The 26205-nt window shown below is 38.9% G+C and overlaps 2 protein-coding genes across 2 annotated transcripts in view; one reads left to right on the forward strand and one right to left on the reverse strand.

The window, feature by feature from the left end:
- LOC121873253 (follistatin-like) overlaps positions 1-8364 on the reverse strand; it is a 170509-nt gene extending 162145 nt beyond the window's left edge. The window contains exons 1-2 of the mRNA XM_042376667.1: positions 8253-8364; positions 6273-6441 (exon numbers count right to left, since the gene is read on the reverse strand). The gene's annotated coding sequence lies outside the window, so the exon portion shown is untranslated. The remainder of the gene's footprint in view (positions 1-6272; positions 6442-8252) is intronic.
- LOC121873128 (tyrosine kinase receptor Cad96Ca-like) lies at positions 1376-26205 on the forward strand. Its single transcript, XM_042376443.1, has 14 exons — positions 1376-1850; positions 8258-8481; positions 10418-10688; positions 11057-11253; positions 12284-12622; positions 12750-12935; positions 13128-13232; positions 14110-14290; positions 14523-14744; positions 15547-15598; positions 16341-16434; positions 16833-16928; positions 21198-21425; positions 23762-26205. The coding sequence occupies exons 1-13, from the start codon at positions 1796-1798 to the stop codon at positions 21375-21377; spliced, it is 2202 nt and encodes a 733-aa protein (XP_042232377.1). The 5' UTR covers positions 1376-1795; the 3' UTR covers positions 21378-21425; positions 23762-26205.

The following is a 26205-nucleotide window of genomic DNA, read 5'->3' on the forward strand; positions in this document are numbered from 1 at the left end:
CCACACATACTAACATTCACTGAGTTATACCACCACACATAACAACATTCACTGAGTTATACCTCCACACATACCAACATTCACTGAGTTATACCACCACACATACCAACATTCACTGAGTTATACCTCCACACATACTAACATTCACTGAGTTATACCTCCACACATACCAACATTCTGTTCTTACGTAATTTAGACCTCAATAGTCTTGCCAAGACTCCATATAAGACTAAAATTTTACCTATACCTTACGGATGGTTGCTGTACCGTACGGATGGTTGCTGTACCGTACGGACGGTTGCTGTACCGTATGGATGGTTGCTGTACCGTATGGATGGTTGCTGTACCGTACGGACGGTTGCTGTACCGTATGGATGGTTGCAGTGTAAAAAAAGAGGTAAATGCCGGTCAAACAACTTACACTGACGGGTAACTAACTCATCTTCACCTGTAATATTATCCTGAACAAAAACACTGGATAATCCTGGTTGAGTGGTCAATTCACACATCAAACAGTCCTGGCTCACTGTGTATTTTATATAATCCACACTATAGCCAATTAATTATTTTATTTTACAAGGAAACTAAATCAAGTATATAATAGAACATAATCGTATGAGTAATCGTCATTGTTTTTCGAATGTCTTAACTTTTTTAAATAAATAAAAGGTACTATATGAAGACATCCTTGGGTGGGAATGCCCGCTGGATGCCGTGACGTCATCATCCAGGATATATAACGTCATGACCGACGGTACTAGCCCTGGTTTATGGAGGGGAACCCGCAATAGGCATCACCTTCCCCTGTGCTGTGCCTTTCACTTTAAACAGATGAACACTAATGAACTTCCGTTTCACTGTGTTTCGGAGTAATCATAATTCCATGAAGGTAAGCTGCTATCAGGAAACAGGATATGTAATGTCAAAGAAAGCGAAAACACATTTTTACCTCATTGTACAGTATGTCAATGATGGTCGTACTTCCTACAATGTTTCGAGTAAGTTGTTCGCCTGTGGGGACGTTTCTCTTTTTCCTACCTGCTGTGTATAAGGATCTCTCTCATTGGAGCTCGCAGCAGTAACAAGCATTCTGATTGGACGTCTAGAGGGTGAAGATTCCAGATCTTGTCAGAAACCACCAATGAAAATATCTCTTTGTAATATTCTTTTTCATATTTTCACTGGCAGATATTAACTAATTAATCTTTAACATAGATTTAATATGAAACACTGATTAATAATACATGAAACTAAGTTAAATACATTGTAAACCAAAATCAATTTCTTGGTTATTGTTAAGATCTAATATATCAAGGCTCTGTGAGTGGGCAAGAGAAGAGGCGGATCTGGACTATGAAGAACCTTGAGGCCTGAGAGTTCCTAGTAGAGGAGGTCCGTCCTGTCGTCAACACGCTTTTTGGCCTGACTCTAATGTGATTGTATGTGTGTAACCCAAGTAGCCAATTAGGCGAGTTAGTGAATATGCGAAGTGGCAAACTAATACACTCAGGCACAATAATGTGTCGTTCGTAGGGCACGTGGAAGAAAGTGGCCCAGTGACACAGCTATTGTAAGGCAGGTGGAATCACGGAAGTGTGTGTGTGTGGTGTGGCTGCTTGGCCTAACGTTACCACACCAAGTTTACTACTACCTCACTACACACCTCCCAGTAATATATGTACGAGTGCAGTAATTCATAGGCAAAAACAAAACAGAAAACCATGTAAGTGTAGCCAATAGTCCTCCAGCCGTGCTATGGCGAGTTACAGCTGTGTGGAGTAAGTCAACCACCACCATGCAGCTCGGTCATATATGTGGGATTACGTTATATCTGCTACTCGTCGCTAACGGTGAGTCTATACCATCATCACGGTATTACAAACTATACACAATAGCCACAAGTAAATTACATTGCTCTTCCTTCACTCATACCAAATCATACGTTCCTATCCAAGATAACTATAATAAAAGAAGACTAACCATTCACCCAAAATATATTCCTTACACACTAAATTACGTTGTGTTGATATGATTATACACATCTCGGGGTCACAGATAATATAATATTATCGATTTATCTCATTATTTTAACAAGACTTGACCTGAATCACTGCTTAATAACAGTACAGACTCTACACCCCCCCCTCATCCTCCCCTGATATGGACCACCCTCCCCTTCCCCATATGTGGGTCATCCTCCCCCTTCCCTGACGTATAGACCCCCTCCCCTATAGACCCCCCCCCCTCACGTATAGACCCCCAAGCCTATCCTTCTAATTACCCCCACCCACCCCCACACACGTAAAGGCCATACTCTTCCCTCCCCCCACACATGGATCATACTCTCCCTCCCCCACACATGGATCATACTCTTCCCTCCCCACACATGGCTCATACTCTTCCCTCCCCCACGCATGGATCATACTCTCCTCCCCCACACACATGGATCATACTCTTCCTCCCCACACATGGACCAACCCCTGCCTCCCCACATGGACCAGCCCCTCCTTCCCCACACATGGACCAGGCCCTTCCCTCCCTCACAAGGACCAGTCCCTCCCTCCCTCACACGTGGACTAACCCCTGCTCTCCCCCACAAGGACCAGCCCCTGCCCCCCCACACAAGGACCAGCCCCTGCCTCCCTGCACACAAGGACAAGCCCCTGCCTCCCCACACAAGGACCAGCCCCTGCCTCCCCCCACACATGGACCAGCCCCCTTCCTCACCCACACACACATGGACCAGCCCCTTCCTCACCCCCACACATGGACCAGCCCCCCTTCCTCACCCCCCACACGGACCAGCCCCTCCTCACCCCCACACATGGACCAGGCCCCTCCCTCACCCCCACATATGGACCAGTCCCCTTCCTCCTCCACACAGCTCCAGGTATCTTGAGTCTTGGCATAACTTACCGACTTGTGCTTCTGATCGATATTTATGGCATTCAGACTTTTTTGGTATTTGGCTAAAACTTGTTTCTTATTTTTTCGTGAATTTTCTTTTGTGAGAAATGAACTAAACCGGGATTGGATATTAAGAAAAGGTGTGATGATAAATGGTGTATGTGATGACTGCCAGCGAGTTACTCATATGAATATGTTAAACAGGTGAGAGTTATATTCCCATCATACTGTAGTTATTCCTCCTGATCGTCCGTCCTTCTACTTGTGTTTTGCCTACACCTCTCTCCCTCTAGTGTGCTGCTGACCCTGGTAAAGTACTTCCTTCTACACACACACATTTTTTGTGGTGCAGACATGCATAGCGATATGTTATATAAGTCTTGTTGGATGACTTGTGCATGTTTTGCCGCACTTGTAGTTTTTCAGCGATAAAATTAATCTCCCAATGTAATCCTCGGCTTCCTGACTTTCTTATTGTTTGCCACGAAGATAGAATAGCTAAAATGACGTCGATGTTAAAGTAAAAGAGTTTATCATAATTGTATTCCTTTGGTCATGCTCAGATGGTACACCGTAGTTGAAATACTTCCTGTACGAGAACTGGAGTCACGACCCAAGTTCCAAGGTCACTTAGGTTCATGTTTGAATTGTTTATTTTAACTGAGGAGACAAAACACATCTAACAGCGCCAAACTCAGTGTACAACTTTGCCGCCTGGAAATTTACGACTGTATAAACTTATCCGGTGACTTAAAGTTGCCGAAACAAACGTTCAAAATGGCATCACAGTTAGTTTCCCTGAGACGCTACCTTTACTACATGTGTTTTATTAAAATTTTTATCTGGTAGAGAATAATATTAATAGAATTTTAAGAATCCTGACCCTGACTGTATAGTGTACGACAAGAGTATCAGAAGACAGTGGCTGAGGCTGCTGGGGGAGACTTCAAAGCGAGAGAAGCAAGTGATCTCGCCTCGGCGCTCAACACAAACAGCTACTCTACACCTGGTGATGGGAAAACATTTCTTAGCTACGGTTGTCATTACAAATCTACAACCATTTTGATTTTATGAACAATTCAGGTGTTTTCGCGTCTCCAGCTGGGGTTATGGTGATGGAGACTGATGGAGGGGGTGAAGGTGTTTCCCTAGTAAATACCTAAGGATCAAGGTATAGGGTCAAGTCGTGGTGAAGTAATGAGGGAAGAGTCACAGGGCTCAGGTCATGGTAATGGTGCGCGCCATGGCAGAAAGGGTAGCTATACTATTGAGGTGATATGATGATATCAGTGTTAGTTAAGATCTTGCCAGTGTCAAAAGAAGTGTGTGTGTGTGCGCTCCCCCCCCCCTCTCCTCCTACACAAACACACACACATCTCTTTTGACACTGACAAGATCTTAACACTGACATCATATCACATTAATGGCATAAATACCATGATCTAAGGTGTTTCAACACCAAGAAAACACCCACTTCTCTCCCGGGAGGCAGCAGAGAGAGAAACGTTTAACGAGGTTAAAGCCATGGCTGCCACCATCACGCCAAACACATTGTCATAATGTTTTCGGACATAAGTCTGGTTGCTAGCGTATCCGGCTTGGAAAATGCCCACCTGTGGGCACGTCCAGTCCATTATATGTCTTATATGAATACCTTATATTACACAACACATTCCCTTGACAAAAAAAGGGCCGCGATGTGTAGTTCCGTGATCTGTGACCTGTGAAGGGAATTCTATTTGTTACTTCCTTGAGGTGTTGACAACTGTTCATCTGAAGCGCTTAAAGGCGGAAAGATAAACTGAGTTATTGCGGCATGTACCCTCTTATGTTTTCTGATGTTAGATTTTTCGTATAAAAATAATTTCCATATCTTGAGCCCATTAACGGTCAGCACGAGTCGCTACCAGAGTGTGGGGGTGAGGGAGCTTGTGTTCCCGTTTGAGGGAAAATGTTTTCACCTGAATTTATACCTGAAGCAAAAATGAACACGAAAAATACCAGGAAATGTTCGTTTTTCCTCCGACTGTATTAAAAACAGACAAGTGTTAGCATTTGTTTGTTTTGCTCGAGGACGAAGAATGCTGAGTCACACCATGTGAGCTTGGAAGGCACACCGCTCTTATCTCTCCTCCCTCACACCCTACCACACGATCCTTCCCTCCCTCACATCCTACCACACGATCCTTCCCTCCCTCACACCCTACCACACGATCCTTTCCTCCCTCACATCCTACCACACGATCCTTTCCTCCCTCACATCCTACCACACGATCCTTTCCTCCCTCACATCCTACCACACGATCCTTCCCTCCCTCACACCCTACCACACGATCCTTTCCTCCCTCACACCCTACCACACGATCCTTTCCTCCCTCACATCCTACCACACGATCCTTTCCTCCCTCACATCCTACCACACGATCCTTCCCTCCCTCACACCCTACCACACGATCCTTTCCTCCCTCACACCCTACCAACTCAACCTCACTTTCTCCATCCCTCCTCAAACCTGTTTTACCTCCCTAATAGGAAAGAAGTACACATAAAAAAGGCTAATAAGACACATACACACAATAGTACACACACACACACACACACACAAAGAACCGTGCGTAACTGGTACAGAAATTTCCCAGTGTCTCGCCTCTGAAGAACTTTCTCCAGCAGCTTACAATACCGTTACTGCCGCGTCTGTTTGAACGTGTGTCTGTGTGTCAAAAATAGCAATATCGTGTTAGTTGTGACATAGACTAACTCAAAATGACCACCAACATCCTATAACATTAATAACTTTCGTTCCACCAATGTTTCGTTTGATAATTGTACTGTCTAATTATATAATATTAAAGTCAGTAGACATAATAGTGACAGAAACATTCTTGTCACTCAGATGTACAGTACAAATTGTATGTTTTAATGCTAATAACTGTTGAAGAGCTCAGAACTCAGAAACCCTTAGGATGAATCTTGATATGGTATAGAAAATTTAGTTTCTTAAGAGCACCTTTATAATATTTATACTGTATATACTTGTCACACTTGCCAGATGCTTCTGGTGTTATTGTACAGGGGTACCTAGTGACAGCACTAGGATCCCGCTTCCTCTATCAAGGAATAAATATTGAAATTGAATTGAGTTTCTTAAAAAACAAAAGGGATTGGTCAACGTATTGATGCAGAATTAATGAAACCCCCGAGAGTGACTTCCATAACCCATTTCTCTCAAGAATATTTAGAAAAACGAAAGAGGTGTATTCCAGTTCAGGTGACTTAAAGAAACGGGGAAGAAGACCAGCTGAATACTAAGAAATCTTTGAAATAGAAAAATTACAGCTATGGGATAAAGCAGGTGCACCACATACCCATAGTGGAGTTTACATAAAGGTGTTGCCACTTCACAGCTGTCACATTTTTTCCTTTGATGTCAGGTTAACGTTGGAGTGAGGAGAAGGGGGTCACGTGGTTGTTAGGTCAAGATGGTGTCACCCACAGCTCCCTGGTGCTGCTGAAGGTGCAGGTAGTGTACAGTGGCTGGAAAAGACAGACAGGCAAGATCTACATGTAGTCTGTAGTCATTACAACTTATAACTGGGTTTACTACATCTTAAAGGGCACAGGTCATTTAGAGAACATATTCCCCGCTGTGACAGTAATGAACCACTAAACGCCACAACTACAAAAACCCGTGAGGCCGCCAGCATCTTTACACGTCCACCAATCGTCCCATCACACCATTGATGTCATGTTTCGTGAAATTCAGTTGAATACTGCTCAACGAGATGTTTTTATAATTTGTGATTTTGCTGATAAACTTTTTTGGTAACAGAAACAACCCGTCAAACGGACATTCACACATACCGATCACTATCTCCTCGCCCAGGGTCAGCCATAAACAACGACGATAATCGTAGCTCTCCTGAAACAAATTAATGTGTATTAACTCGTCGTTTACAAAACTCGTTTTCTTTCCCGTTATAATGAAAGAAAATACTAGGGGTAACGGTCGTCACTTCCGCGCGACATTTAATACATTCTTCAGACGCCCACTCCTTCCCGCCATTGTTGCCGTTACCTCCTCCATTACTGCGAGACAATAAATAGTTCGGCATCATTAACATATTTATATCCTCCGTGACTCAGAAAACAAGTTACATCCTCTTCACCCTCGGCATCTCGTAGTGTACAGTCGATAACTGGCCCAGTAATTTATGTCTCATCTGTGTTTCTTAGTAAAACCTAAAAAAAATAAATATATTTATTGATTTCACATTTATATTTCAATCATTTGCCATTTGTTTCCTTTTCAGCGATTATACAGGTATTTGAGTATGTTCAAACTTCACATAAGTAGAAATCTAAATTTCTAGGAACTTTTATTACATCTCAGCTACTCAACGTGAGGTTGTTTACACCATAGGTAATTGGCAGCTACCAAACAGGGAGGTCCTACCGCCTGGGAAGATATTGGTAGCATAATGTGTTGTCTAATGGTGGACCCTGCTGCCATATGTGACCAAGTCCCAGGTTGCTGATCTGACTTCCGCTTCATTTACACACAATTGCAGGGTCTCAATTGTTTCTCTTACTTGACAACACAACATACATACAGCATTTTTCATTATTGATTTTTTTTTCATTTTTGTATTTCTTTATCGTTCTTTATTATTATTATTATTATTATTATTATTATTATTATTAAAGTGTTATTATTATTATCATTTTTATTTTATTTTACTTTTTATTATAAATTCTATTTACGATGAAAAATTATTAAATTTTCGCCTCCCAGGCCCCGATGTGGGTCAGTGACCTGTGCCCGGGTGGGCTAATCCCCGTGAAAAAAAAAATTTACTAATGGACATGGACTGCAGAGGTGAGACGTCAGTTGTAATGGTCATCCATTACTCTTAAATTCCACCAGCATCTCATTTACTTCTCCCTCTACTTTTCCATCTCTCCTCCTGAGTCTCTTTCCCCCTTTTACTGTATTTCTTTACATTCAGATTATTTTTCCATTTTCCATTTTTCCTTCTCACTTTTTTTTTCTCCCCGTTTCCTTCATTACATTTTTGGTGCTACTATAGAGTGATGTCTACAAGGTATTTGTGTTGTGTTAGGTCAGGTCAGGTCAGGTCAGAAAAGGTTAAGTTAGCCTAAAGATATCTTTGTAGACCGCACGCTATAGCAGCACCACATTTTCCTCGTTTTTCATCTTTTCCCTTCTATATTTTTCTCATTGCTCATATTTTCCCAGGATGGGATACAGTCTGTCCCTCTCCTCTACCGGTGATGAATTGACTGTGTTTAATCATTTGTGTTTTCTAACATAAAGCCTTACCTACCGCAGATGTGTCGGGCAATAACTCGCCACCAGTCCTGTCGTCGACCAAAGACTGGCGTGTGGAGGAGGACGAGGAAGTGGGCACCGTAGTGGACCGCCTCATAGCTTCTGACGTAGAGAATGATCCAGTCGTCTTCACACTTGAGTCTCTGCTATCAGACAATATTCATCAGTATTTCCGGATTGATAATTCGAACAAAGTTATAATTGCAAAGCCTCTTACTGGTTTGGTGAGTTATACTGTAACTACATGTACAAGGTGTCAATAATGCTGTGTAACCTCATTGTAACCCAGGATTGATCACTAGTTCAGGCCGCAATCGATTCACAAAATATCACAAAAAATAAGCACAAAATCATTCTTTCATGAGAATGACAGTATATAAACAAATTCATTGGATGTATAAGCTATGTAATATTATTAAAGGCACATTTACCGTAATTATATATATTATACCATATAATAAACTTAAATTGTTCGATCCTAAATTTCACTGTGTTAACTAGACAATTTGGACACCCTGTACGTATATGTCAGTATTGTTATTGTTGTTATAATGCCATTAAGCGTGTGCAACAAGATTGGTAATTCCACTATTACAATTTCAGTGAACCCTCACTTTACACGGTCAATTGAACCCACGGCGGCCCGCGTAAAGTGAACAACATAACATATGGGATTAATTGAAATAGAGACCGGGCCGACCCCCAAACTCCACTTTTTCAGACACAATACCTACGTTGTAGTAAAAATAACTTCTTAATTTTATGATGGTATGCACACACAATTAATAATTAAGAGAAATATTAATAATACAGTGTATATATATATATATATATATATATATATATATATATATATATATATATATATATATATATATATATATATATATATATATATATATATATATATATATATATATATATATATATATAATTTTTTTTTTTTAATACCAGATAAAACTCTCTACACTGTTGGGAGTAAAGTGTCAATGTGTTTGTATCATTTGAATTCATATTTTTGTTCAAGCTGGAATGCAACGCTCAGTATTTACTAATACAGTACTGTATTGTAGCCTCCTGTTGTCAATGAAGTTGTTTTTAGAATTCCATTGTACTGTACATTGTAGTCTATAGTTCATAAAAAATTTAATGTACTGTACAGTACTTTGTATGCACAGTATATTGATGATTCAATTGTACCTGTAACTCATTTACAGCAAATCATGCTAATTATACCCAGCCTAACCTAACCTAATCCAGCTTAACCTAACATGGCCTAATTTAAGCTAAGCTAACCTTTTTTTTTTTTTTTTTTTTTTTTTTTTTTTTTAGGTATTAGCCCGCCCGCACACAGGTCACTGACCCACATCAGGGCCTGGGGGGCGAAAACGTAATAATAATAATAATAATAATTAATAATAATAATAATAATAATAATAATAATAATAATAATAATAATAATAATAATTCAGATACCCGGTAAGTAAAATTTATAATAAAAAATACAAAAATAAAAATAAAATAATAATGATAACAATAATAATACTGAAAACACTGCAATAATAATAATAATAATAATAATAATAATAATAATAATAATATGGAACCATAAAGAAATTAAAAAAAAAGATCATTAGTGAGAAACGATATAGGTATGTTGTGTTGTCAATAGCAAGAGAAACAATCGAGACCCCGTAATTGTGTGTAAATGAGGCAGAAAGTCAGATCAGCAACCTGGGACTTGGTCACAATTTTTGCAATGCCATATGGCAGCAGGGTCTACCATTAGACAACACATTATATGCTTCCAATACCTTCCCAGGTGGTAGTACGTACCTCCCTGTTTGGTAGCTGCCTACTACTAAATAATACAAAACCCAACATAACATAACCTATTGCCTTGTTAGATATAGAGTTATCCTTCTTTGTTTAAGTCCATTCTCCCTGGTAAAATTGGACAAAATACTTTCTTTACTTATATGAAAAATCTGATAATTTGATATCAAACATACCATCGAAAAATATACCAGGTACGCACCAATTTCTCATAGATCACTCATTAGTATGACCACAAAGGAAGTTCTATGAAAATTATTTAGAAATTTGTTCTTATGTATTTTCTAACATTTTATAAACAAAAAAATCGTGTGGCTCTTACAGGCCAAATCGAGTGTTACCTCTTACATCCTGAGGGTGAGGCTTGATGATGGACACACACCGGCCATCACGGAGGTCAGACTCCAGGTCTTCAAGCCTGGCCAAGGAGGTACAAGAGGCCATGGAGGTACAAGAGGCCATGGAGGTACAAGAGACCAGTCGGGCATCAGGGGCATTGGAGTTCCTGGAAACTTTGGAGTTCCCACTAACTTTGGTGGTTATGGAGGCTTTAGAGGACAGAATGTCCCTCCTCCTATCCCTTTAGGATCAAAACGTAAGTAGCAATTGGAAAGGAGAGAAATATTAGGAACGAAGAAAATAGATTTCTCTGTGTACTTCAGTACACTAAATGATATTGTCAGTGGTTTTTACTTAAGGGTTTGTTGAAGGGGAGAATCTTACTTTAGGTAGACAAATTAGAGGTCAAGATAGGTGACAACCTAAAGCAAAGATTTTTCAGAAAACCCTTTTATACAGGCAAACTAAGGAACAAAATCTGTGATTATGTTACATTTTTCACTTTTTTCTCAGTGTTCCCTTACTTCCTGGAGAGTAATTACATAAGAATTTACTTACATTTAACTTTTAAACTAAGTTTCTTAAACATTCATTTTAAATGAAATAGCATCATATCCTTTTCAGCTGTTCCCTTCCTGTTGGTGAAGAACAAAATATGGATAGTTCACAGTGATACTCCAAAAGGAACTCTGGTTAACACTGTGGAGGTACTTGACCTGTCTGGGGATGGCTTCACAATCATCTTAGAACAAGACCAGGATCTTCTGAAAGTAAACAGTCACTCAGGCCAGGTTACGGTCGCCACCTCTCTTTCCCAACAGGTACTCAGAGTTTTTATAAAAAGAAAATCAAATATGTGATCCAAAGCAATGTTGTCAATATTTCTATTAAGAATTTGTGAATATGAAGGAAAAAGTAAAACATACAAGTTTTGTACTGTATTGAATTTGTTTTGTAAATCATATCTAACCTTTGGAAATAAAACCCACATTAAAAGTGATAAACTTGAATACAGGTACTGTATATTAAAACAATAGTTTTGTATATATGTACTGTAGATATGTAGGACAGCACCAGGAGTGAGGTATAATGTACACTGAAGATGCTGTTGACCCAACCATAGTGTGGTAACATAATAAGCTAAACAGGAGTTACTGTCCAATTTGTCTTCAGTAAAATTCCCTTAAGTCAGACTACATAGGCATTAAGCCAGTCCGACTTAACCAAAAGTCCAACTTAAAGATAATATCCTCTATTGGTGTTGTTTAAAAACTTACCAAAACCCTAAAGAATGAAATGTATATATTTTACTCAAAAAAAAAAAAAAACTGCACACTCAAGGGCACTTACTGTTTCTTATATGATTGCTGGAACCTTTGTGGGTGGAGAGAGGTACTGCACTATGGCTGATCTGACATGCGTATTAGTAAAGTTCTACATAGAGGTTGACTGAGATGGTTTTGTCATATGGAGAAAGATGATAAGATCAATTGGGTCATGAAATGCATTAGCCTAATTGTTGAGGTGGAGAGCCGCCAAGAATGATATGGGGAGAGGTTATAAGAAATGACATTAGAGTTAGGAACCCGACAACAGAGATTGCAGCATGAAGAGCTACCAATCAGGTAATCACAGCTAACCCATGCAACTGTGGAAAATGGCTGAAAAATTGCTGATGATGATGACGTGTACTCTGAGTATGTTAGACTGGAGTTATGCTCTCTTTTTAAGTTTTTCTTGAAGATCATGTTTAACTGTTTGGTAGGGCCTATATTTCCACTGGGCGATTTTTGCAGTGATACTGTACTGTACTTAACTGAGTTTGTGAGCTACATCTTTTTTCTTATACAGGTTGGGAACTACAGTCTGACAGTAAAAGCTAGAAATGATAATGGAGAAGCCTCAGAACCAGTATTTCTTATGGTGTTGCCTGCCTTGTCACCACCCTACAGCCCTACACCAGGTACCAAAAATCACCAGGACCTGATAGTTGTTGGGGGTAGTCCAGGTGTGATTGGTAAGACTAAGTTGCCAGCAGGACTATCCACAGAATCACCCATTGAAGTGCCCAGCCAAGATGTAAGCTTGACTGTTATCCCCATTGTGGTAGTGGTGGGTTTGTCTTCACTAATCATGGCTGTGTATTGTTACTGGCGTAGACAACGCAGGAAGGCCCTTGCACAGTCCAAGGTGTGTATAAAACACTTTTATTAAATTATATAAATAATAAATTGTTTTTTAAATCAAATACTGAATTAAATATTATATCATTAAGACATACATCTGACCCATACACTCATAACCATTCAACTTTCAGGAAAGTGCTGTAATGTATAACGACAAGGGTGTGGAAGCAGCAGCCACAGAAATTCCACCAGTAGAACTTGGAGAGCGCCCTAACATGAATGGGGAGAGGGGCAACAGTATACTGGGATTGGCAGCCCTGTGGCAAAGGAGGGCACGCAGCAACAAGTATGAGAACAGCATCAGAGGAGGCAGAGGGGTCAGTCCTAACATATGCCTCATTTCATGTTTCCTTCAGTACAGTATAGATATTTTTTCTGTCAATCTCTTTGAGAAATGATTCGACAATTTTATGGTATATTAAAATGAATACCTCTCACTTAAGTTTCCGATTAAATGAGTTATTTATGAAAGATTTTAAAGTATTTACTAAAATTAATTAATCCAACAGAAAAGAAAAGGGAGTGAGATCTCAACAGCCACAACTGATGTCTGGGAGTTTCCTCGTCACCACCTGAAGATAATGGGAATCCTAGGAGAAGGATGCTTTGGTCAGGTAACTTTTTATCATCTCAAGTATGACAAACTTATTGAGATTACTCTTAACACTGTACAGAATAAATGAGAGCAGAAAAATGTCTAAAGAAAGAATTATTTTTTTAGGAATTGTACAGAATGTCAGAAGGAACAGTAAGTGATTTTCAGCATAAGATGGTTTTCAACAAAGATAATTTTTATTTTTCATTTGTATAACAGCTAAAAAGCAGTAAATCCTTGATCCAATATGATGTGAATGCATTTAGGGTGGCCTTGTTAACTTATGATTATACAGAAAAGTTTTCTGAACCCTCATGATTGATGGTCAAAATGAAAAGTTAGTTGCTTACAGTTACACAAACTGAGGTTGATAAGAACTAGAATTTATTTTGATTAAGTAAGGGAGGAGTGTTAGAGTTACATGTGTCCAACACTGGCATCAGCTCTAGAGCAATCTTTCCAAACTTTTCCAAAAGCAATGTTTTTCTCATAGCTGCTTCGGTTTTTACTGTTGACTTTTCAGTAATAATACTCCTGGACTTGTTTTTAATCTTTTAAGTATAGGAATGCAGTATCTCTACAGTATATAGTACAAGGTACTATACGTCTCTGAGCTTTGGTTTTTGATAAATCATCAATTTTTGCTAAATAACCCTTAATGTAAAATATGGCATCACAGAACTTGAAAGTATTGCAGCAGCAACAGATGTTATTTTTCCTAAATAATAATAAGTTCACCTGTAAAGCCCCTCCCATTCAAAAATCCCTTCACTCCTTTCATCTGAAGTCCCTTCCCCTCCTCCCTCCCAAAACTTTCCTCTACCCCAAACCCCACTTCCTTCCGAGTCCTCTTCCACCTACATACATCCTCTTAAAATTTTTCTTCACTGCTGCAGGTGTGGAAGTGTGAAGCTTCAGGACTGAAGGGTGAGAGCTCCATGTTGGTAGCGGTGAAGACACTAAAGGAGTCAGCGGGGGAAAGGGAGAGACGAGACCTTATACAGGAACTTAAAGTCCTCAAGAATCTTGGTCGGCACACTAATGTTGTGTCACTCTTAGGATGCTGCACTGAAAAAGGTAAGTATTTAGCAAAAGCAATGAAATATACATAGATAGCTCCCAGGTTTTTAAAAAGGGTGGTCTTAAAAATGTTTCTTTCTGTTATGTTATTTCTTGCAGTTATGTAATTGACAATTGGCATCATGCTACAGCATTGAGAAAAGCAGATACAGGGAGGAGAGAGAGGTAGAATTATAAATGACACAAATCAAAGCTAGATCTAACTAACCTTTAACCCCTACTTCTTCAGACCCAATCTTCGTGATCCTCGAGTACATGTTGGGAGGGAAGTTGCAGAGTTACTTGCGGGCCTCACGGGCAGACACAGCGTACAACAACCTCCACGGTTCTTCCTCCTCTCTCACGCCCAGGGACCTCACACTTTTCACCTACCAGATTGCCCGAGGCATGGAGTTCCTTGCTCGCAATGGGGTATGTCCATCAGTCTTATATGTGTTTTTGTTTAAAGAAAGCAAATTTTGAATTATGATCAATTGCATATGACTCTACCAATGGAATGGACTCATGATTTATGGTGGGTTTTGAGGCTGTAGACTACATGAATAAGGTGAACAAAACACTCCAGTTACTAAGAATCAATAAATTTATATGAAGATATATACAGTACAAGGGGTCCCCGGGTTATGAACGGGTTCCATTCCTGAGGACATTCTTAAGTCGGATTTGTACGTAAGTCAGAACACATGCTATATGCATACCATACTTACAGAACAATGTTTAAATTCCCACTATATCAAAGCCTAAGTCCTTATATATGGTACATTTAAAATCACTTAAGACAAAAAGAAAGAATGACAAAATGCAGTAAATGAAAGTAAAAAATAAGTCATTGGGTAAATAAAATACTATAAATTTTGTATTTGCGAACATTCGTAAGTCGGACGTTCAATGAGAGTCAAAGTTATATATCTGGTGGGTTTGTTTTGAATAAAATAGTTTAGACAGCACACTGTACAGTATAATACATTTTTAATACAAACATGTAGGAGGTGAGTGAACATTAATTATGCTCAGTGAGAATGTGGTGGTGGCGTCAAATTGAGGACCGAGATGATTAAGAAGGTGCAGTTACAAAATCAATTGCTTTTTACATCATGGTTAAATAATGTTAGTACTTTAGTACTGTACAGTACTGTATAAATAATATTGATAAAAGATACGTTAATATGAATAAAGTTATATTAATGTGGATAATGTATTATTAATATAGATAAATATATTATAATATATTGGAATATTATAATATGTTTCAGATAATAACAATCAAGTCTACATGAGGAAGAGTGATGGCAGATTACCCATCAGGTGAGACAGGGATGAAGGGATATTTGTTCATGAGAATGGGTGGAATGGAGATATGCCCATAAAAATGGAATAGGGAGCGTGTAACATACATTATTAGCATAAGAAATTTAAGAGCACAGAATGATTTGATTTTATTGTATTTAATTTGCCACATATTACATGAGAATAAATGAGGAGAAACTGGAAATTCAAGCAACTGCCTGATTGGCTGTGCTAATGGAGATGAGTCTGATTGTTCACAGTGTAGAGTTAGGTACACTGTGGTGTTTATAAGAGATTGATAACACTTTGTAAGCTTATTTGTAGACTTAATAACTATAGTTTTAGAGAATAATAAAGTAAGTTACTGAAATAACTAAAACCATTGGAAATAAAAATTAAATCCATTATTTTAGCATATTTTCATTATTACTTGGGAAAAAATTGAAAATTGCAATTAAATGCCAGGTAGTGACGTGTCCTCCTAATAATATGTATTTAAGTAATTCTTAGATGTTTTAATTGCCTGTATGTTGGCCTGGCGAGTTAATGCTAGGCATTTACATACCTAGGTATAAAGCTAGACGTCGCATTCTGGATTGAACAAAAACGGCTTTTTCTTTCATAAAATGAATCACAAGACAAAATTCATTTGTTCATAACTTCGAATTTTTTTAAAATTGGAAACTACTTGTATATAAATTGATGAGGAAGGTTCCTTTAATATCTTCTCTCTTAAATCCACTTTGTATATCTTTTTCAGATGGATGCCACCCGAGTCACTCTTTGACAATATCTTCACCACCAAGTCTGATGTGTGGAGCTTTGGTGTCCTACTGTGGGAAGTCGTTACTTTGGTGGTACTGAAAGTTTATGACACAGTAATTCCAATGAGAAAGCTTCCAGCCATTTCGTTGTCTATTAATAATCCTTAGTAACACAATATTTTTAGGAGAGACTTATCATTTTACCCATGATGGTAATGATTTGTTATTACAGTATGTTTATTATTCTTACTTTTGTCATTTTCTACAGGAAGGGTTGCACCAATGTTGTTCCATAACTTCCTGACAGTAAATCATTTAAAATGGCTGCAATCTTTAGTAGTTGCTAGTTGTCATTTTTAGTTGCAAAACATGTGGGTATTTCGGGTCAGATGGGGATGGAATGAATGTTTTCCAAATTATTCGTAACATCCAGAACCTAATCAGTCTGTTTAATAGTAACTGTATCTAACCAGTTACTTTTGATGGCAGGTTCAACACCATATCCAGGGCTGGGAGCAATAGAAGTAATGGGGAAGGTGAAAGAAGGTTATCGTATGGAGAAGCCCGACCATTGCCGCAGGGAGGTGTGTACCAAAAGTTGTTTATAAAATACTGTACTACAGTCCATTTTCAATTGTATTAAAAGTATACTTACTGCCTCAAACAATTCAAAATATACAGTACTTACTGCCTACAACAACATGTGACACAAGCCTCCACCAGAATTCACCAACCATTTCCGTTTTCAGCCTCTTCAGTAATTACATTCCAGGTGTTTCTTGCCTCTTTCTTCATTGTTCTTAGCCAGGTTGGGCATGGCCTGCCTCTTCTCCTGGTTCCCATCTTACAGCCTTCTTGACAATTCTTTCATTTTCCATATGAAGCACATGATCCATCCATCTCCATTGAACTTTCATTAAGGTTTCATCTATGTAAAGTAATTTCTCTAATATTATTCCTTATCTGGTCTTGCCATTTAACTCCAAGAATTCTCCTGAGGGTGTTATTTTCAATCACACAGAACCATCTCGAGATAGTCTCATTGTCATTGAATTTTCGTGTGTATGGATGGCCTATGAGACTTCCTGAGTTAGCATACCCATTGTTTGGTTTGCCTTTTGCAACCTCTATGAGAATTCTATATCTAAAGATCCTGTATTGAATAAAATTTTTCAAAGATATTGAAACTTTTCAGTAATCTTGGTCATGTGCCTATTCAGAAGATGCCTCAGGTGAATTTGTTTATACGGTATTTAATCCAACCAGCCTTTATGCTAGTTCCCGCATATTCGGAAGATTCTTGCTCACGAGTACAGTCAACCCTCACTTTACGCGGTTAATACAACCCACAGGATACCGCGGAAAGTGAGAAACGCGTACAGTGAACCACATAACATTTGGGATTAATTGAAATAGAGACCGGGCCGACCCCCCAAACTCCACTTTTTGAAGACACACAACTATGTTGTAGTAAAAATTTTATCTTAACTTTATGATGGTATGCACACACAATTAATATAGATGAGGTTAGGTTAGGAAAAATTAAGGTTAAGTTAGGAAAAATAAAGGTTAGGTTAGGAAAACTAAAAGTTAGGTTTAACACTTACGTTAGTAGAAAAGATGGGTCGGCATACGGGGATGGAGGCTGGTTCCGAGGCAGAGGGCAGGCTACTGGCCCTCAGGTGAGTCACCATCACTGTCATCCACACTTGTCAGGGCCTCCCAGACAAATCCCTCAAAGTCATCTTCACTGTCTCTACCTCTGTCACTATCACTGGCTTGGGCTGGCTGTGGTGGGTTGTGGGCGAAGAACTCTCTTATGCCTTGCTGACGGCTGGTGTTCATGTTGTCGTGATAAACCTTGAAGTAGGGCTCCATAGTCTGCAACAGCTGGGTAGTAAAGATTTCATACCTGTTTGCGTCAGGGTCGTCGGAAAGGAGGAGCTTGACTTTCTCGATATACTCGATGGCACCCCTAACATTACTATGGGATAAGCGGTGTTCTTCTTGGGATGACGCACCACCTGCCTCTTCACTGACGTCATCATCATCTACCATCTCGTCGGTAGTCACATCAGGATCCCTTATCACCTCCAGGATGTCGTCGTTGGTGGTCTCGGAGAAGCCTGCAGCTGTAACACTCTGCGCAGCTTCTCTGGCAAGGTCCACTGCTACTGCAACAGTCTAAACCTCACCAGCCACAGATTGACTCTGCCTAACGGCCGGAATACCTTGCAACACATGTCTCCATGCGTGACGAACAGTTGCTACAGACAGCTGATCCCATGCCTCCACCAAGAAGTCCACAGTTTTCATGATGTTGAATATTCTCCAGAATTGTTTGAAAAGTATTTTTTGCTCTGCCAACTGTTGATCCTCGTCGTCTTCGCTCTTGCTATCGGTGGTGGTGTCACTCAGGTTACGCAACTCTTCCCTGGTGTTGGTGTAGTCGTTCAGGAGCTTGAATTTTTTAGTTGAGAATGCAGCTTTTACATTACAGATTACCTCTTGGTCCATGGGCTGTAATATAGACGTAGTGTTGGGAGGAAGGAAGACCACTTTTACGTTGGGGTGACGATCTAACAGTAGGGGCGAGTGTCCTGGTGCGTTGTCCAGCAGCAACAAAATCTTGAATGGCACATTCTGTTGCTCACAGAATTTCTTCACATCGGGAACGAAACAGTCATCAAACCAGGAGAGGGATAGTGTAGAGAACATCCACGTCTTACGTGCGGTCATCCAGTGGACATTTAGCTTGGTCATGTCCATGCTCTTGTAGGCTTGCGTGCTGTGTGGATCACCGATAACTTGAGCTTACAGGTACCGGAGGCATTGGTGATAAACAGGACGATGATGCGCTCCTGCAACTTCCGGCCCCGAATCTTGCTGGCATTCTTCACAACGAAGGTCTTGGAAGGTAGCTTTTCCAAAAAAGACCACATTCGTCCATGTTAAACACCTGGTCGTCGGTGTACTGTCCTTCCTCCATAATCTCACGTAAAAACGGAGGAAATTCCCTAGCCGCAACACGGTCAGCACTAGCTTCTTCACCACCAATGTTGATATTGGTGATCTTGTTCCTCTTCTTAAACCTCTGTAACCACCCAGAGGAAGCATTAAAGGGTTTGGGCTCTGTAATTCCCATCTTTCGTGACACTGCAGCATACAGTTCACGTGCGTACTCCTTAACTGAGCGCGTGTCCACCGCCATGTTCCGTCGCGCCTGACGCACCAAGTAGCTCACAAGTAATTTTTCCGTCTTGAGAAGCACCTGGTTGTGGAAATACTTGATCATAGAAGCACCTGTAGACTTTGTGATCTTCATGTGCTCCTTTATCTTGGCTGCATCCTTCTTTATCGTCCGGATCGTAGATTCGTTCACACCATGCTGGCGCGCCAAATCAACCTGTCTTGTTCCTTTCTCTAACTCTTGGATGATGTTGTACTTCACCTCGTAGCTTAAGGAACGTCGTGTCTTCTTGGGCTTAGGGCGGCTAGGTCCAAGCAAGGAAAGGTTTCTCTCTGGGGGCGGTGGTCCGGTGGAAGCCATTTTACAGAACAATGGATGCACGATTACACGGTGTGGCCTGGAGGGATGAAACTGCCGCGGCTAGGTCAAGCATCAACTTTCCTCCCTCCCTCCCTCCCCCGGGTGGACACGTCATATTACTTTAAACCAATTACAGCTAGCAGCGGAGGGAGGTAGGGATGCATGGCCAATCACAGTCCGATAGGTCATATGACGTCACTGATAACGCAACAGAGACATGCACTGCGCAACCTTACCGCGCGGCTTGCCCAGGCGGAGGCGGGAGGGGCGAATCTAAAAATAGCGTCGAGCTGGACACTCTCCGCGTTAAGGGGTACACGCACCGCGGAATGTGAGCATCCTGGGTTCCGGCAGGGTACCGCGTAAACGTGGAAACGCGGAATGTGGGACCGCGTAAAGTGAGGGTTGACTGTACAATATTATCTGCATAGTCCAGGTCTGTAAGGTGTTTACCATCAACCCAATCAATTCCTTCATGTTTATATCAAGTAGCCTCCCAACATATACTGTAGTTGATGAAGAGACGAGCATTAATAGAAAGAAAACATTGGCTGGCAATACTCTGCTATCCTCATTGAACTCCAGTGACAACTGGCCAGCCACCCTCATTAACTTGACATCAAAGCATACCTTAGGTATTTTATTCTGGTTAACGCCACACGATTTTATCCAGCTAATGGAACCCCTGCCCGCTAAAGGGCTAGAACTTATCTTGATTATTAATCCTACATACTTCTCAGGTAGTCCATAATAACACACAGTAGGATCCTGCACAATGTAAGGCGGTGCACACTTTCAAGTGCTTTTCCAAAGTCCACCAAATTAATGAGTAAGGTTATAGTATTCTATGGTCCACTTTCAAAAGTGGTGTGTGTGTGTGTGTGTGTACATGCGTGCCTGCATGGGTGTACACTTATGTGCCTCCATGCATGCATACTGTACCTGTATAATGATATTTGTCTAGTTATGCAATGTAAAGAAAATTATTGTAATTATTGCTATAACATAATGATAATTATATCATAGTGTCAAAATCTCCTAAGTTCATTTAAGACTCATTTACTATTGTAACTACAGTACTGTACCAGTAAACTATTCCTAAATTAGGTTAGGTTAGGTAAGGGTAGGTCAATTTAGGGTAGAGTATAAGTGATATTCATTTTAGTTTATGTTATGATCATCTACTTGATCATTCTAGTATACGGACAACTACTGCACTCTACATTGTGTAAAAAGTGTAAATCATAAAATCTATATAAACTATCAAATACTGTATAGTATACTACATAGTACTAATTCACAGGTCTACAACATCATGTACTATTGCTGGGACAAGGACCCTAAGGAGAGGCCTTCTTTTACTGAACTTGTACACACCCTGGAAGGACTTCTGATGTCTGAAGTGGAATACATAGAATTGGATCGCTTCCCAGACCATGCCTACTACAATGTCATCACTGAGAAGAATGATGAAATATTGTAGGGATATGGCAGCCTGCTGTAAATTATGGATTTTTACCTCTGAGCACAGGTATTTAACAAGAAACATGGTTAACTGTTGGAATTGCACAATTCTTTAATCTACGAATGAATGTAAATTATCTGTTATTTTATGGGCATCATATTCAAGACAAATAATTTTGATATTTTACAAATAACACATTTGCACTAAACCACTTTATGAATTCATGCTCCCTGTAAGAATTTCATAAATTTTACAATTGTTCTGACAAAACTCATGATATACACAGACTGTTTATGCTTAATATAGCATTTCTGAGGTAAACATACTGCATAACACAAGCATTGTTTATTCTTACATTTGCAATTGATGGCAGTAAACTTTGCTTGATAATTAGCCATAAAACCTAGATTCCTAAACTGTGCTTGTATAACCTCTTCATGTTAAACTGAGACACATAAACACTCCTATTTTGGTTTCAGTTTAAATTGTATCACCTTATACTGGCACAATACTGTACATACAGTAGTACTCTTTTTTTTTGAAACATCAGTTTCAGTAATTTAGAAAATTAATAAATTGTGTTAACCCAACACTAAGTGTTGTCATGCTAATGACAAAGTATTGGGACCTACACATACAGTAAACTCTTGATAACTTGGAATATACAGTATGGAGCTCTAATCATTCCAAGTAATCAAATTTTCCGAATTATCAAGGCATTTTTCTTCCAGTCTTTCCTCCCACCCCTATACCCAATTTTTGGGCCAAAATAATCTTCTATAATTAGAAAACTTGCACAGAAATTAATGTTTACCAGCACTGCAGGAGAAGGATAATTCAAGCTTGTGGTGCCATGTTGTAGGTGTCAGAGGTGATGGGGGGCTCACTGCATTATACTGTAGTACAGAACAGTAACTGTAGTACAGTACAGTATATCCAGTACAATTCTATATTGTTAGTACTTACAGCACCAACTTTACCAGTGAATGCCTGGAATATGTTCACAGAACCAGTGTGAAACACAGAAGGACGCCTACAGTTACCAGAGTTAGCACTGAGCGAGATTATTTTTCAACTCATAATTTCTGATAGACATACTGTACTGTACTGTACATTTTTTTGTAATACTCTGTTTCATGTGCACACAATCTTTCATACAGAATATGAAAAAATAAATAAATAGTAATAAAATAATTATTATAAGATCAAAAACACAAAGGGAATAAGCATTTCTTGCGTGCACCGAGATATCACACTGAGCGGGGAAAGGGGAGGAGAGGGGAGAGTGGGGTAGAGCTTCCCACGCATCCTGTGGGTCAGATGTGTTATGCAATTCTGAAATTGCATCATCATATCTCGGAATCTTGCGAGTTATGTAAAAAAAATCATTCCAAAATAATTTAGTTAAATATTTTATTGCCATTCCAAGTTATATTGAATTCTGAGTTATCAAGGGTTCACTTTTCAGAATGTTAATACTGTAGTTATGTAAGTTGATGATAAATTATGTACAGTACTGAAAATAGTGAATATGCTGTATGTAGTCACTTATTTTATAACTATTTAATTACTAAGTTCCTCTAAGATATATTACTCTCATAACAGGTTGAGCAATATAGTCACATCAGATGATAATGAATTTTTAGTATATCTTGATTCTTGAACTACTGTACAGTACAGTATAGAATATTTATTCTAAACATACATCTATAATTTTAATACCCTGTACAGTACACTTTTCTTGTACTATTTAGTGAAAGCCCTTACAGATAATGGTACAGTACTGTAATAGTATCATGATCTGTCATTTATTAAGCCAAAATCATTGTACTGTACAAGTATACTGCTTCTGTACTACCTATGGGTCTGTTAAGGTCTTTTTTGCAGTATACAAAATTTTGAAGATATTTAATGAGTACTAATGACCAAACCCTATTGTTGGATAGCCCTGTACTGTAGTCTTAATAGTATTGAAGTCAAAGTGGATTCCCCTATGTGACCCACTGTAACTGTGCCTGGCTGTTACCACTGGTTTATTGAGCTAAATTCTCAGATCATTATTTGACCATAATCTTAAATGAATAAATTCTTAACGTGGACCTCACTTCAGTACTAACAACATAAGAACAGAGGAAACTGCAGAGGGCCTATTGGCCCATACTAATCAGCCCCATTTATACAAGACCGCCCCATATTGTTCACAGCGACATCCAACACATTAAGCATTCCCCATAAAAAATAGGAGAATCCACTCGATGTTATCCTAATTTCTTCTAATAAATCTTGTTGTCTAGGTACTGTACAGAACAGTACTGTATATTATTTCCTTTAAGATGCCTTTAATCATATTGTGTCTTACTATATGCTATATACTGTACTGTAGTACTGTATTGTTCTTTTAGGTGCAGGGAAGGGCTGAGAGGTAAGAGCCTCCTGCTTGAGGTTTTGGAAATCTGTGGCCAACAACATTAGGACTACGTATGCATAAAGAGCAAATATTTGTTTTTTAGAAAATAATCTACCGTATCAAAATTTACATGTCTATACATCTTTATTCACATTTGAGGTAAGAAAATGTTGGACTCAGCATCATTTACAGTTTCCTACTTAACCATAAATATTAATATGGCAAGGAGCTACAGCCCCAGCCATTTCTCTGCTCCCACCTGCCACTTCTACCAACCCTCCAGGCAAGATCCTGGGTACACCACTGTTATCTCCTGTTGTTACTGTTATTAGATGCCATATGTAAAGTTGTACTGAATTAGAAAGTTGCTAGACATCCATTTTGTTGTTCTCTTTTTCTGAATCCCCTGTTCTTATATGTCCTCCTCCTTATCTATTTATGCCAGATATATCTTTGTTTTGTTTTCTTACTCAAGGCTTTATGTTGTGTCCCCACTAGATATCGCTGGCGATATTGTTTGCTCACTCTTAGATACCTTCAAACGTAGTTATTTCATTCTACAAAAATCTGCAACCTTAATAAACTTAAGTTGTGGATTTAAGATATTTAACCTTGTACATCAGTCAGTACAGTATTACCTCTCTATACCAAAATAATTGGTGATCTGCCAGTTCGGTATTGGGGATTTTTCGGTATGAAAAGAAACCAAAAATCTCATCCAATACCAAACATTGCTCAGTATACTTACTACATGGTACAGGAAAAGGTTTGGAAATTTTCCATTCAGTCCAGCCAGCAACCTGCCTTTCCTACCATCTTTCACACACAAAATTAACTTTACATTACTCATTTTTCTTATTTTATAATTTTATATTTTATTTTATTTATTTCTAAGTCACATTAGAGCTTTGCATTATAGTACAGTACTGCATTATTTTTTAATATTTGAGGAGGGTTCGGTAGAGGGTTCACCATACAGTATACAATGAATTCATTCGGAATAGAGGTGTTGTACTGTACTGAAATCTTATGGATTGATTCGGTATAGAGATAATACTGTACTGATTAACCTACTCATTATTAGATTCTCTTGGAAATTTTCTCTATTATCATTTTGTTTCAGTTTATCCCACCCATACTGCATCTCAGGAGCCTCTTAGCATGTGTATTATTCCTGTTTATGATACTTGTTGATGGTCATTGTTGACCTTATACATTTTATACCCATATTTAAGCAATGTAAGCACTATACTATATCATGTTGTAGTGTAATGACATCCTATCAAGTGGTAGATACAAATTCTAGTGCAATAAAGAATCATATAAAATATAATTACAAACATTAAAACAAGAGAATGGGCATCTCATTATTACTACCTTTTTTTTAATACAATTCTATGTTGTTCATTCACTGGCTTCACAATCGTGCGAGTGTAATTTATTTTAATAAATATATCACAGAAAATGCTTTGTAGAAATTGCGAATATATTCTTCCTTGCAATTTTCAATAAATATTCTATGATTCTAATTATGGTACAAGTACAGTATGTGAATACATGTTGCCGATTTAGATTCTTATTTTCTGCTGTTTTTCTGACTGCATTAAAAATCCTGATAAAAACAATGAGCAATATTAACTAAATAGGCCAGTTTTCAAGATGGCATAGGACTGCTTTCATGCAAAGTGTATGCCACTCACGTGTTATGAGCATGATGTAAGAAAACTTTCAAAGTATTGATAGTACAGCACACTAGTGACTTTGAGAAGGGTGTTATCCAGTGTGACCCTACTAAACATTGCTGCTAAATTCATGGGATACAGTACTAACCTAATTCAACAAACTTAACACAAGTTGGTAGGGGTAATTATTTGTTTTAGTTATACAGCAAGTCAGTCAGTGCTTTAACTTGTTACATACAGTATATGCCAGACCAAAACTGAACAATGGTCAGTGTTCCATTTCTACTAGCCTAAGGGAACAATAATTACCCATTATTTACTTATTTGGGAGAATACTTGGCAATTCCTCTGCAACTACATTTGAACTCCCACCATTTTGACTCGAAGACGAAAAACAATTGACGATCAATGTACTGTACAGTATATAAGTAGAAAACTGGCTCATTCCATGAAAAATAGAGTAACTCTTCTCAGTTACTAGTACTGTACTGTATTGAAAGTGGTGATGATAAAAAGATTACTGTAATATATCCACAAACTTTCAGAGATACATCAAAAGTCATAGGTATATTGTGCTTCAACAGCTGATTATGAATCCAGGAATGAACATGAAGAATGACAAAATTCCAATGTGATGTCAATTCTCAAAACCTTTACCTAAAACTACAAACTATATACAGTCAACCCTCGCTTTACGCGGTCCCACATTCCGCGTTTCCACGTTTACGCGGTACCCTGCCGAAACCGGAATGCTCAC

This window comes from Homarus americanus, unplaced genomic scaffold, assembly GCF_018991925.1.
Source record: "Homarus americanus isolate GMGI-L3 unplaced genomic scaffold, GMGI_Hamer_2.0 scaffold32929, whole genome shotgun sequence".
Classification (NCBI taxonomy): Eukaryota; Metazoa; Arthropoda; class Malacostraca; order Decapoda; family Nephropidae; genus Homarus; species Homarus americanus.

Excerpts from the sequence above, each read along its gene's own strand:
- LOC121873128 (XM_042376443.1), top strand. The coding sequence starts at position 1,796 with ATGCAGCTCGGTCATATATGTGGGATTACGTTATATCTGCTACTCGTC. Across the intron at positions 1,851-8,257 it reads TCTGCTACTCGTCGCTAACG|ATGTGTCGGGCAATAACTCG; the intron begins GTGAGTCTATAC and ends TACCTACCGCAG. Across the intron at positions 14,745-15,546 it reads TGTGTTTTTGTTTAAAGAAA|ATAATAACAATCAAGTCTAC; the intron begins GCAAATTTTGAA and ends AATATGTTTCAG.